General features: G+C 41.6%; 2 protein-coding genes across 3 annotated transcripts in view; both read left to right on the top strand.

The window, feature by feature from the left end:
• The window catches only part of RFX4 (regulatory factor X4), a 93,308-nt gene extending 86,832 nt beyond the window's left edge, over positions 1-6,476 (top strand). For both annotated transcript variants that reach the window (XM_057420593.1, XM_057420592.1), the window contains exon 18: positions 4,916-6,476. In XM_057420593.1, the coding sequence (XP_057276576.1) occupies positions 4,916-5,188 (273 nt within the window). In that variant the 3' untranslated portion in view covers positions 5,189-6,476. The remainder of the gene's footprint in view (positions 1-4,915) is intronic.
• A 4,259-nt stretch (positions 6,477-10,735) lies between these two features.
• The window catches only part of RIC8B (RIC8 guanine nucleotide exchange factor B), a 37,188-nt gene continuing 33,417 nt past the window's right edge, over positions 10,736-14,506 (top strand). The window contains exons 1-2 of the mRNA XM_057420513.1: positions 10,736-10,754; positions 13,653-13,700. The gene's annotated coding sequence lies outside the window, so the exon portion shown is untranslated. The remainder of the gene's footprint in view (positions 10,755-13,652; positions 13,701-14,506) is intronic.

Raw genomic sequence — 14,506 nt, 5'->3', positions numbered from 1 at the left:
AGAATAATATAACCTTCCCAATAACCACCCTGTCATCAAACAGCTGGTAATGACAGAAAGAACAAAAATACTGGCCACCCATGCAACAAGAATCATTGTTCCTAACTCTATGGCTTCATAACGGACTTGAGATTGTTAGAATGTAATTGAAAGTAATTATGTATTGAATGCAACAGGAAACAGATGTCTTCTTTCTAAATAATTACAAACTGCTTTTTCATAAGGCTCCAAATGCCACTCCCTGAAGTACCAAAACCACGTAGATTGACTGGAAAGTTTCACCCAAACTATTTGACAGATGAATATTCAGTAAGCTTCACTTTGGGGAGAAAAGGATCAAATTAGGGGTTATAAAGATTCAATCAATCAATAGTTTAGATTATGTAATTTTTTGAGATTATAAGCATATTTTTATGAAGTTAATTTATAGCCGGTTCTTCACAATTGCTGTAATTTCTGGTTGAGTTATTTGCAAATGCTAAAGTAGTGCCTACCATACAACATTAACTTAAAGCGCTCTGCAGAAGTGTGAGCGAATGCAATGTAAAGTCAGAGCCACATTCACAAGGAAAATATTTTGCTGTTTGGACAGAGACACCTTTCACCTCCATGCATAATCAGTCAGCGAGCTGAGGATAAGAATAAAGAGATTATTCTCCATCCTCACACTGCAGGAACTCAGTCTTCACTTCATTTGAGGACATCCTTTATGTATTTTCTAAAATAATACTAAAATAAATTGAATTAATTTTACATGATTGGGCAAGGCCTTAACAGTAATCTGCTCAAAGATTCCCAGACTTAAAGGGCTTCTTGTCTAGGTCTAACGGCAGCAGTAGCAGCAAGTGTGAGTTAGCCCAGAAAATGGCAATTTCCTGTCAAGAGCCCTCCAACAAATGTCGCTTTTATATCTGGCAAAGATCACTAGGCCCCAGTGTTTTGAGTTCAGCATGCTTAAGCACTCTTCATCAAACCGGACGTAGAGTGTGAAAGGTGATTCAGGCAGCATGGGCAGGCATCCGCCCAGATGGCTACGCTTCGGACACTCCAACAAGGCTGAATAGATGCTTCATTGGGTGAGTTAATAGTCAGGCAGGGGCCAATGAGTACTTTAAAAATATTGTCTTTCAATAGTCTCTTCACTGTAGGGAAAAAGAAGTCACTGACTCATTTGCGATTAGCTGACCTACCATTACAAAACTTTCCATCTTGCATTCAGTCATAACAGAATTTATTGTAAAATACTAGATATTTAGAGTCCATGTTATTTTCAAGCAATTATTCTTTTTACATTCATGACACATTCATAAACACAGCTGCATCGAGTGCGCTTGATGAAAAGGAAAAGCAGCACACTGTATCCTGTCCCCTCATGCACAGCCATCAGCCCTGCCTTCTTAGTAAGCCTTAGCATGGCCTCTTGACTGCAGATAGGAGGAGGATTATCTTCCTTTTTCAAGGCATCCTGAAGTTTATTCTGTGAGCCAAGGTTTCATTCCCCTAACAGCACAGGTTTTGTGGTTCCAAACTACCAAAAAGATGTTATGGGGCTTCCCCACATAATGCCATTTACAACCAGGAGACCCACCATAAGATTCCCACAGTTCATTTTGTTCTCCTTGCTCATAGATGAAAGTTTTGCAGTCTGCAAATTATCAAGTAGCAAATTATCCCAGCTGAAGCTGGAGTTTTCTCTTGGCATTTGTAGGGGATATGAAAGCAAGTAATTCCCTTGATGTAAGTCACAACCTCAGTTTCACAACCTCAAAGGAAAATTGCACTGAGTCAGGATGGCAATGGATTCCCTTACTTTTAACAATGGAGTAGGTCAATCATCACAAAGGAAAGGAGACAAGTGATAATCATTGGTGTATTACGGCAAAAGTCTAGATTAATCTTGTTCTTTAATACAAGAATCTACAGTGAATTCAGGTATAGATCAATGGATAATAAAAAGACAAAGACCCGGATAACTGGTATCAGGTAAAACAGTACTGAAGACAAGAATGTTTCTAGATTGGCTCACATCTTGCAGCTCCACAGGTGGCATACAGAAAACAGAAAGCTGAAAATGTATTATTTGTGTGGTGTGGCTTTTTCCCAATGACGTATCCCGGTCCTGACTTCTACCGTCTCAACGCATTTTGTACATTTGAGATCAGCCAGGAAATACAAGTTATGGATTTGACAACTGTGGAAAGGGACTTTTAACTTGAGCCAACCTAACTAATGGATTACATCATGTAGCAGGAGGAAGAGCCATCTTCTGAGGACTGCTTATCTTCTGTCTTAAATATTTACCTTGAGGTTTGATAAATTCTTCCGGTGCCTGTAGACAGAGCGAAGATGAGTCACTTTTATAAGACGCCTGACATTTTAACAACTAAAGTTAGGTGAGATGAATTCAACTCCAAAGCTATAGGGAATCACAAGACAACTTGTTTCCTCTGTATTCATTATGGTGAGAGTTTTGTTCATGGCGATGTTCAGGCAGTCAGCAGGCACTGGCATGAAAATGACTTTCAATTATTGCCAGTGCAGACCAGGAAAGGAGCATCCTAACTTTGTTAGCTATTCTCCCAAACATTAAAAAAATGAAATTTGCTCAACTTTTTCTGGAACCTCTTATATTTACTTAGAATATTTGAAGGCTGTTTGTCTTTTGATAGAGTGCCTTGTCCTTAATAAATTAATTAAATGAGAGAACCATGATCTTAAATCAAATCACCTAATTTAAAACCTCAGAGCTTGAGTTTCATTGCTGCTGGGCATTGGCAACTCTTATCTTCAGCAAAAGCTTCCAGAAAATCAACAATGCTAAACACTTCAGTCCTCTGCAAAGGAACATAAGGCCTTCTGTGATCAATGCCTAAGGTCTGCTGAGTTTTCCTACTGAAAAGCCTTTCTCTGGGGTGAATACCTAAATGGGGACTACAGGAATTCTGGAAAGGGCTTTTTACAAGGGTACGTGGAGGGTAAAGATAAGGGGTAGTGGCTTTAAACTGAAGGAGGGGAGATTTAGGTTAGATATTAGGAAGGAGTTTTTCCCTATGAGGGCAGTGAAGCGCTGGCACAGGTTGCCCAGAGAAGCTGTGGCTGCCCCATCCCTGGCAGTATTCAAGGCCAGGTTGGACAGGGCTTGGAGCAACCTGGTCTAGTGGAAGGTGTCCCTGCCCATGGCAGGGGGTTGGAGCTAGATGATATTTAAGGTCCCTTCCAACACAAAAAAAATTCTATGATTCTGTGAAGATGGAAATTTAGATGATCTTGTAGACTCATTGCCAGTGTTACCATTACAGCTTATTCTGATAGCTGTATTAACGATACCAGTTTAAGTGTTGACATTCCAGTATGGTGCTGCTATTTATCAGCCTGTTTCAGCAGCTGATTGCACAGATAAATCCAGTCTCTATGGCAATGAGAAGTACATGCTAAATATCGCATCATACAGCTTTGATGTCCTTCCTCTCATCTTATAACTGGCCTGTCTCCCCTAGGACTCAATGGAATGTGTGTGGATGCTAAATCACTAACTATAGTAGGTTGGTCAAAAATAGTCTTCTCTTTCTCCTCTCTAATTAGGAGTGTTTAGAGTGTAACTTTTGAGCTGCCTGAGGCTTTGTGAACTGTTTGAATATGTTTGCCAAGGCAGGGCTGCCTTCCTGGCTGTGGTTTGAAGGGTGTCAGCAGAAACTCCTCATGGAGATATTGCTATAATTGCCTTGGGGTTATGCAACAGCTGCTTATGAAACTGATTAACCGCAGCTCCATCCGGCAGTGGGGTAATGTAACAAGACCCTTTGGGAATCACTGTCGTCTCCCTCCTAGGAACAACTACAGCAGCTCTTCTCTTCATGATCCTCCAAAAGATGGGGAAGGTATTTCACAGTCGTCAACCATATAAAGTTTTGGCACACAGCTTGCAAGGCTTGTAAGCATCAGAAGAGGTGATAGTCCTAACTTTGGTGAAACACTGTCAAACAACCCAAAAAGATGAAATTTTCAATTATGACCCTTTTTGTAGGAAAGGTATAAAGGTGTAAAATGTAGAACTTCTGAAGACACATGGCTGGTCAAGGGGAACAGGGATCCTAACAGTCTCTGTGATGCAGATGGATAATAGGATTGCAAAACAAGGACAGCACAAGGATGATCTACTCCTGTAAGGCAATAAGAGAAATATATGTTAAGCAAGCACTCATAAGCAAAATTTACTTCATGTTGCTAGGCAGCCTGCGGCTATAGAAAGCAAAAGCTGTTCTCTGTTTTCCTTCCTATTCTTCCTATCCTCAGCACATCTTCTCCTAAGTGGGAGGCATTTGTTGAGCTTCTTTGATTCCTAGTTTCCAACTGTCGCTGTGAACAGCTGGGGAATAGAGAGATTCTTCTTCTGCCCGCCTCTTTTCATAAGTTCTTCAACTAGCTGCTCGCTCTGAGGCCAGACTATAGTATTTTTCTGCAGAAACTGGCAGGACAGCTTGTGAACGTTTAAAAGGAAAGGCACCTTTCCAGTAATAAAGACCTTTTACTCTCCTCCCTCAAAACTGAGCTGAGTGAATGGGAGTCGGGAGATTTCATGCTCTGTTTTTTACTGAAGAGCAAGTTTTCAACTAAAAGCAGTGAGAAAAAAGATGAATTAAACTTATTTCTCTGCTCCCAGATATACCTGCCAGTGCACAGCCCTTTGATAAATTAAGCCAATATTTAAGTGCAGTGATCACCCTCACACTGGTCTGACCGCAAGCACTAGTTATCTGATATTCCACCTTCAGTTGCTACCTACTTGTTGGAGGTCCATTAGTTCACATGATTTGGGTTTTGTTAAATACAGCATTGTGACACCATCAGCCCGTATTTTAACATCAAGTATGTGGTAGATAATGCTTTAATTTGTTTATCTTTGCTTTTATTGTAGTACCCTTTCAATAGCCCAACATCAAGAATGGAGCCCTGTCTGATGAGCAGTACTCCAAGGCTACATCCCACACCAGTGACTCCTCGCTGGCCGGAGGTCCCAGCCGCAAACTCCTGCTACACGAGCCCATCCATGCACTCCACAAGATATGGAAATTCTAGTGACATGTACACCCCCTTGACTACACGCAGGAATTCTGAATATGAGCACATGCAACACTTTCCTGGCTTTGCCTACATCAATGGGGAAGCCACCACAGGTTGGGCTAAATGAAAATGACTGGTATCAGCTAAGCCCATACACTTAAAAGGGTTATAAAAACTTCATGTTATGTGGGAGTTTTCACAGACATTCTTCAATGGAGGTGAAGATGGAAAAGATCCTGGGCAGATAACCATAGTTCATATTGTGGGCAGATTGCAGACCGGTATGACTGAACGTTTCTGTAGCTGAAAAAAGAGTTTTGTTCTATTCTAGACCACTTCTGGGGCCAATCTGTGCCTTTTTTAATTCTGGCATGTGGGCCAACCCTGTGTGACGTCAGTTTGAGTGAGCCATTTTTGCCCCCCCCCCCCTCCTTATTCACAAATGTTAATAAGTGTTACAAAAAAAGTACCAGAACAGGACCTATTTATAATTCTAATTGAAGACAGGAAATTCACCCTCAACAAAGCTCTGTCATCTGTTCTTCTTTTAAGCTCTTAATGCCTTCCTTAAAAACCATTCTGCCAAGTCATCACTTATTCATATCAACTCCTTTATCTGGCTCCTTAAAAGAGATGTGGTGTTGTAGGTTTCAGTTTACACCTAACTTTGTATATTGATGCACCTTTCTGTGGATCCACTAAGTTTGATCTTTACACAGGAGAAGACAAGACATGTAGCATTGAATTATACACTGCCTTAAGTTGACTATTGTTCTTATTATATATGTATTTGAGTTAAGTTTGCACAATCTGGAAAAATCTAACTTCTCTGGTCAGAAATGACAAGGTAAAGAAGGGACTTGGGGACTGGGAAGATTTGGGATTCAGAGCCACATATGTTAAATATGAAGCAATTATGTAAAGAAAATGACAATGCAAACATGATTATCACTTAATTACCTATTGACAGGTATGAAACTATTCTCTCAGTTCCTTCATGTGGTAATAATTCTATATACTTCTACAAAATCAAAATTCAAAGCTGTGCCTTTGAACTTATTCTGTACTGTGTATGTGTGGAAAAATGTATTGTATTTTGGGGAGAATTTTTCTTAGACATTTTCTGTCAGATTTCTAGCTATTTGTGAGTTTTTGTTAGATTTTATTAACATAGCTTTTTCTTCTGTATTATAAAATGCACCAAGCAATTATGGTGGACCTATTACCCTATGGGTAAGAAATAAATAAATGGAAATATGACATCAGACATTTCAGTAATTGTTCTGTAAATAAAATCTTTGATAGCACCCAGTGTGATGATAACCATGTTTATGAAATGGACATAAGTGTTATTTGTACAGTTGTGCAAGATATATGAGGGATTTTCACACTCAAATAAAGTTCTTGAAATTAAATAGATGACATTTAAATTTACTTAAAACACAGAAACTTCTGCAAGCTGCAAACCTTCAGAAAATCCTAAATGTGACTGGTTTTATTCAACAAAAAGAGCTTGAGAACATACATAACTGAGAGCAAATGAGTAGCCTGACACCTGTGCTTGTGGCTACAAACTGCTCAAGGCTGGGACTGTACAGATGACTCCAGGGGGCTTGCTGTAAGCTCTGCTGCTGTTGCTCACCCAAGCCATTGCATTCACTGGGGCAGGTAAGATGTGTTCTCTTCTTTACAGTACCTTGTAACAAAAGTGTTGCCACCAGAATACTGGAAACGGAAAAGTAATTTTTCCTTAGGTAAGTAAATAAAGTGGCAAAATTTTCAGGTCTTGTGTATTCAGCTAGTGAGTAAAATGGAGAGAGTTTAGGGTCTAAAGTAGCTAAAGGAGTGCACTGGAAATCTGCAAAAGGCTGAGAGAGGAATGATGTTCCAGACCAAGTTTGGGAAGTGTTCAGGCTCTTAAATATGCAGTCAAAGACCCAGAGGGATTTTCAGAAAAACATCAGGAGCCCATCTCCACCCCTAGGCATCTGATAAAAATCTTGTTTCCTCAGTTAGTGTCACAGACCTTCTGAAACTTTTCTCCATTAGTTAGTGTTATTACCCAAGATACCTTTACTTTTCACTTTTGTTAAGGACAGAGAGATCAGGCATAGGCTAACTCATCTATTTTATACTTATTCATGTTATCTTCAGGCAAAGTTGTCTACACACAAAGAAAGTAAATTATCTGAGAAAGTTTTTTTTTTGCAGTCAGTCTTTTGCAGATGGAGTTTTGATGTGTTTGAGACCAATGTCCTGCATTGCATTTTGTTATAGAAGATGTTTAAATCAAAGCATGGATTCTGGCCTATTAATTAATAACAAGCATAGAAATATCTGCCTCATCAAGACTGAGAAATTAGTACGAGAAAGGCACTAGAACAGAAAAATCCACTTTTTTTCCCCAGTGAATTCCAGTTTTCTGTACTGCATTGCATCTGATGCGAGCCCACTGTGACCCTGTTCACTCATTCATTATTGCTGGAACATCGATCAGTCTCCCATTACCCAACGGACTGTTGACCATGACTTGCCATGGTCAACAGGACCAGAGGCATTGGCAAGATGTTTGTGTGAAGAATGGACCATTAACTCTAAGCTAGGTCTTTGGAAGGATCGAGATGGAGATGAACCCCAGCACCACTTGACGGAAGCCAGAAGCCCTTTCCATATGTTTTACAATAACTTGTTAAACTAAACAAAGTCTAATCCCCACTGACTGAAAGGAAGGAGAAGATGAGACTATTTTAGTATACAAATATGCCATATCCTTCAGTATGTTCGAGGACAATTCAGTAACCCTGATTTCAAGAGCTCAGGGAGAAAATTCAGGAAGGAAGAGGGATACTGGGCACAGTATCAGCACCAGAAATAGTAAGGACTTTCTGAGCTAAGAAATGCAACACCATGCACAAAATCCTGGGAGAGGCAGTTTTGACCAACAGCAGCACCACAAGACCGTTCATAAAAGAGCCACAGAACATCATCAGTCAGATAGGGCTTTGAAAGGCTTTTGCAACAGAACCTCCACAGTCTGTCTTTTCCTTTTTTTTTAACTGCTTCTTGATGAATGCTCTGAAATTTAAACTGCATGTTCCTGGGTAGCAGTATCTAGATTACCAAACATAACTCTACAGAGGTCACTATACCCATCTGTATCAGAAGCGCTGCAAGGGAAAGCAGGCCCTCCCCCATGACCACAGTTTGGAACTCACCATATTAATACATACTGCTGCAGCTTTCAGGTCACAGGGGTTTAAACCAAGTGGTGAAGTGCAGCAGCTCAGGAGAGGATGATAACCTCTGGGAAGAATGGCTGGTTAGGGGGAAGACTCTCTTAAATCATCCTAGTACAAGCTGCCAAACCTCCTGAGTCAGAGTCTGCAGCCTTCCCTTGACCATGGTTATTGAAACTGCTGCTTCTTGACTAGCCACGTATTTATGGGTATATAAAGTAAATACAGAGTTTAAATAAAAGACTACACAAATCTTTCTGAAGATTTTATACCACATACCAAAGCACTCAGTATCATTTTCACTCTATTTTCTTTTTTCTTTCTTTTCTGTTTTCCTTTTTCTTTTTCCCCTTTTCCCTTTCTCTTTCCTTCCCTTGTCTTCCCCCATTTTTCTTTCTTTTAATTTTCCTCATTTTTCCTTTTCCTTTTTTCCTTTTATTTTCCCTTTTTCTTTTTCTTTTCTTTTTTTTCTTGCTAATTTTCTCTCTATCTTCTCACAACAAATAGACATTTTATTAAAAGTGTGATCTTTTTCATGGGCTAAAGCATAACAAAAGATAGAGGTATGTAATATATTCCACATAATATATTGTAATGTTATTTATTACAGCATAACTAACATATATATATAATATTTTTAAACAGCTGTACACATACACACACACATACATGTATGTCTGCATATAAAAATCCATTACAATGCTTCAAGATTTTTCATTACCAGGTAGAAAAAAGACTCAGCGGGGGAAGAGCGGTGAGAACTCCATTCAGTGGCATGAATCCTGTTTTTGTCAGGCTACCTCTTGCTGCTAAGGTCACTACCCTCTAACAAAAATGGCCTCTGACCTCCCCAGCCCCACAATTCTGTTGTGACTGACCCTGAAACCCATGAAATTCAGGGGCAGACATTGCTTTGGAAGGTTTAGATAAAGCTGACTAACATGGGAAGGGCTAATGGTATGCACCCATCTGAAAAGGTCTGGCAGTCCTTTGGTAGAGGATGCAATTTATTCTGTCCCCCTCTTTCATTCAGATCCTAATCCTTCATATGCTACATAAAGTGGAAACTAAAACTCACCGATGATGAATAACAACGTGCCTTAAAAGGGCCAGTAACAGTCTCCAAGTTTTTATTTTGTTTTTTTTTTCTAATTAAAAAATAAATAAATTGGCTATGTACAAGCAAAATGGGTGTTTTGCTGCTCTGTGAGGGAAATCTAAGCCATCTCATGCATTATTATAGAGTTATAAGCAGAGGATTATTTTACTGGGTTCCTCTCCATTGCTGCATTAGTACACACATGGACCTGACTCAGAAGAAAGGGCTGTGCACTTCGGGCTGGATTTTGCTACTCCTTGCAGCCCAATGACCATGTTGTTCTGGTTCTGTATCTCAGTTCAATCCACTGTGGCAAGAAACCCTGATCAGAAAGTTCACATCCTAGTTTGGGTCTGCATCTTCAACACACACTGACACGTATCTCCTTCATTGCTCCTTGGAGCCACTGCCCATCTGCAGATGAAACCTCCTTGCCCTGATGGTGCTTTCCACCATAGAGCTGATGTTTTGTGAGATGAAAGGCTCCTCTTCATGACCAGAGTACCTCCAGAATCCCTGCTGAACAAATAAATACGTCAAGGAGAGACTGACCTCAGCTGTCTTTGAAGTTTTATTACCCTGGGTTTTTTTCTGTCAATACATTGTTTCTGCTATCTGGACAGTGAATTTTGATTATCGGGCACCCTGAGTATGGAAATACTAAGTTTCTTCTCAGTGTAGTTTAAACCTATGGGTCTGAAAAGCTCTTTAGAGACACAGTACATCTTTCCCTTAATACACAGGCAGTTTTAGCAAGGCAGAGAGAGGGGTTTTGTCTCCAAATGGAAATGGTGGATGTTCAGGTACCACCATCCCCCAGATGGGTGAGACTGGAGAAAGAAGGGTTTGTTTTGCTGCCAGACATTATGGTGAAGCCCCACGTCAGGAAATCGACACAGACTTCACTCAGGCCACCCCTTAGTGCCATTCCGTGCAGGGCTGGTGGGTAAGGGCAGAGCGGAAGGCAGCTCTGCAACCATGTCATGCTGGAGTATCTGTCCCGAGGCAGGTGTGGTTGAAGGCACCATAAAATGCAGCACGTTTTGCCTAAAAACTTGAGGGAAAGTGGCCAGCCCTCGTTTTGGCAGGTAGCTCTCGGTGTGACAGGCATGGGAAGTGCAGGGTGAGTGGCAGAGAACACACAAGTGGACAAGCCTAGCGAGGAGGGCCTATGTCGGGGTAAGCTTTGTGCCACTGAGCGACAAGAGGGCACCCTCCCCGCCGGCCGTGGCCGCTGGGGACTCGAACTCACGGTCTCGTCCCGCTGGCCTGTCCCCCTCGCCTGACGCCTCCGGGGCTGCCCAGCGAGACCACAGCACCCATCGTGCCCTGCGGTCCTGGCGCGGTACAACGAGGAGGTAACGGGCCGTTCCCCTCCCCTCGCGGTACGAACCGGCCCCTCAGCTCCCCCGGCAGTATCGCAGCCCCGCGGGGCCCAGGGATGTCCCTGCCGTTGTCCCCCGCGTTCGGCTCTGCGGCGGGTCCGTCGCGTAGATCGCGTCTGCTGCCGCTTCCCCGGCGTCTCCCAGAGCGCTGTCCTCCTTCTGCGCAGGGGTGTCGAGCGGGCCCCGCGCCTGGCGGAAGCAGGCTCCTGAGGGAGCGCACAGCCAGCAGTATCGCGGGTAGATAACGCTCAGTGCCAGGTTCGGCCCCCCGCGCCCTCTGTCTTGCTTGTACTTTACATGCCTGACGTGAAGCATCGCAGGTTATCGGTTATCAGGCTCTAAAAAGAGCTGTTCTACAGTTTGTTTCCGACGTCTTTTAACCTGCATGTACCCCAGGGAAGAGGCTGGGAGAGGAACACTGAAGCCTCTCGGACCATTGTGTACCTGCTCGGCTGCCCGCAGTGCTGCCCTTTGCAGGCAGTCGTCCGTCACCAGGTCTGGGTTACGTACCGGGGAGCGGCCTTCCCTTTGCACTTGCTTCGGCAGTGACAGGGTCCATGTGCAGGGGAACAGCTCCGCAGTGGGACTGGGGTATGTCTGAAGTGGACTGCAAAACCTCACTTGGTTTTATTACATTTCTGGGCAAGCAAAGGGAAGAAGGGAGACAGCTGAAAGCAGGGTTACAACAGGTTGAGCTTTTAGTGCTGACAGGTATTAAGAGTACCTAGTACTGCCATTGCAGCATGGTACATGTGTGCTGAGTAAAAAAGTGAAGGGAAGGTGGTGTTGGGAAGTAGAAATTGGAGTGAAGCTAGATGTTAGATGGATTCCCACGTTTTCTCTCCCTCCCCCTGCCCTCTCCATCTCCCACCTTTGATAGGGAGATCTTGACACCTGGAATTTAATAGAGCAGAATAGACTGTCTCTGAAGATCACATCTCAACCCATCAGGTGTCTGTGACTGGTACACAAGTATCTAAAGCTCGTACTGACTCAGAGTTTGGCTATAGATGTAAATGCTGTTGAGTTGAACTATCTGCTGAAATTTAGGAATCTGCTGCAGGAATAAGCATTCAGGTGTTTAGTTAAAGATTCCTGGCTCTGTCATTAGAGGGAAACCAAACGAATGTGGACTGGTGTATGGTTATCCTTCAGCCTCCAAGAGATGGCTTGAAGTTTTCTGTCTTACATGCAATATGTAGTTTTAACTCTATGTTTTAAGTCTAGCAGTGGCAGTAAGTGGTATCTTGCAGTTTCTGTTCTGTCTGTATCAGATGTCTGTATCAAAGACATTTAAAGTCTTTGAATGAAGTCTTGGGGTTACATGTGTAGCTAAATACTTCTTCTGAAGTCTCAACATGACATTTCTCTTGCTGTGTTTCTTGTTACGAAGTTTGCCTTAATGTTTCCTACATTTCTCTGTGGAACATGTTACTAACTTTGTTATCTTGCTTGTGGGCCAGCAGAGACAGGCAAAGTACTCCAGGTTCCAGATCTTTACCTATGCCTCTTCTGGGCTTTAGGTTTCCTTATTTTTTTTTCCCAAATAACAAATTAAATATGCCTCAATTGAAGAGAAAAGATGGATTAAATGTATTTCAAAGGTGCAGGTTGCTGTAGAATAACTATGAGAGAAGTTCGTAGGTCTGTTCTTGGTCCTCTATGCTGTCTTGCTTGCAATGAGTATTCCAAAGTTCTGTTCCTCCAGTGTTTAGACTGAAGGAACTGTCACTACACTTCTGTTGTAAATTTCCAAGAATGTTCATGTGCAAATGCAAATACTGCCTTCTCTTGGTTAATTTCTCATCATTTAATGTTAACTTGCTTTTGGCTGGCATTTTGCTTAACTTGTGTGGTTCAGTAGTATTATTGGGAGCCCTGTAAGAGAAAGGAAAAGAATTATTTTCCTACTGCCATCGAGGATCTAACTGATATTGGTAACCTTTGATGGTAGAATAGATGGCCAAGGCCCTTCTGTAATTGTCGGCTTGTGTCAAGAAAGGTAAGAGGCCACTAATGTGCTATGAAGGGTCACTTAGTTTTCTGTCACTTACATGATATACCAAGTTGTATACTGTAAATAATATATTATCAGTAATGGAAATTGAGAAGCTGTTTGTCATGATTAATCACTTGGAAGGTTTGAAGATGTTCTTAAAATAACTGCATGGTATTATTGCTGTTGTCTTTGACTGGCACAGTAAAGCTTGTGTCCTATGAGTAGTATTTCACTAGTAACATGCTTCAGGAAACTGAGATAGAGCTAGTCTCAACTACTATTTGAGGTGTTTAACAGGAAATGAGTACTCATTGTTAGACCATGTCTATCTTGTGTTTGACTCTTCTAGAGAAACAGATATCTTGCTAATGTGGTTTGGAAATAGCCACAATATGGAAACTGGTAGATTTTGTAGTGAGGCTTATTTGATTTGCTCTACTTGTTTTCTGGGCAAGATTATACTGTGGTGGTTCTGATACGGGACATTTTAAAGTACAGTCAAAAGCTTGCAAGCCAGAACTGCTTGGGGAAGAATCTGAGTAATAAGGCGTTTGTAAAATACAAGGCTATAGCTAACGTTTTTTGCATTGTAAAGTGCCATGTGTGAGGTTGTTAATGCACATCAGGAACAGCCCAAAGATAAAGGGTTGCTCTGTACTGATAGTGATTGTGAGATTGTTACTTGGAACCACTTACTGAAGCTCATGCTGTTGGGTTGAAAGGGAAAGGGACATGAGTTGGCATGATGGTGGCCTCATTATCTGAGGTTGGTTTTTAGCAGGCTCCTAAAGTGTTACAGTTTTTTTGCAGGTATTACATACGTAGCAGCTGATACTCATGTAACAAATGCAAACTGTTCTCTTTTTTTGCAGAATCGGACCATTTTCAGATTTGATCCAGCAGATGAAGACAAAAGAAAGGTAAATACAATAGGCCATCAAGCTGCATCCCTGCCCTGGTTAGAAGTAAGAAAAGTAAAAGCAGTCTCTTAGGTGCCACTGTGAAATGGTGCGAGTAGTGATTATAAAGTTCTGGTTTAATCTTTTGTTTCTTCAAAGAGATGTGACAACTACCCATTCCCCTTTTTTTTTTCTGAAAGAGAAAATCAGATGCCTCCAGCAGAAACACCTGTCTTGACTGAAAGTAGTAACAGAAAAAACCATAAATAATTGTATAGGGTACAGATTTGGGATGGGCTGGAGGAATAAAACCAGTCTTATGTATCTGCTGAGATAAAAGTTTTGCAATACATTTTTCTATTTTCTCTCTTCTTGCCAGGTAGGAATATCACAGCTATATTTCTTGTCTATGTTAGCTATTTAAAGAATACTAGAGATTAAGAGACAAGTGCAGAAGAAAGCTATGGAACGATAAGGGAGACAGAGCTACAGAAGTCTGTTAATCCAAAGGTAGCTGTAGTCAGTGGAATGTGTGCTGTGTGTGTCAGGTTCCAAAGACGGGAAATGTTTATGTGTTGTAACATGGAGCTGTACAGGTGTGTTAGGGCTTAACAAGTCTCTGGAGATCCATTCACAGCCTCGCATTTAAAGCTTGGACATGGGTTTTTTCTTTCCTGTTGTTATTTTTATGGTGTAATGTGTAATGACAAGACCCTTCCTTTCTTTTTTCTAATTAGATTTTGGGCTGATTTGCATACTTACTCAGAAATGTTTGTTAGTGAATGAGGCTCCATGTTTCCACTATTTCTGAAATAACCTGAGCTTGA

The sequence above is a fragment of the Pezoporus wallicus genome, unplaced genomic scaffold, assembly GCF_028554395.1.
Source record: "Pezoporus wallicus isolate ANWC-B61680 ecotype Strahan unplaced genomic scaffold, APGP_CSIRO_Pwel_v1 contig_2871, whole genome shotgun sequence".
Lineage (NCBI taxonomy): Eukaryota > Metazoa > Chordata > Aves > Psittaciformes > Psittacidae > Pezoporus > Pezoporus wallicus.
The sequence above is the reverse complement of the archived record's forward strand: the minus strand, read 5'-3'. Positions and strand labels throughout refer to the sequence as shown.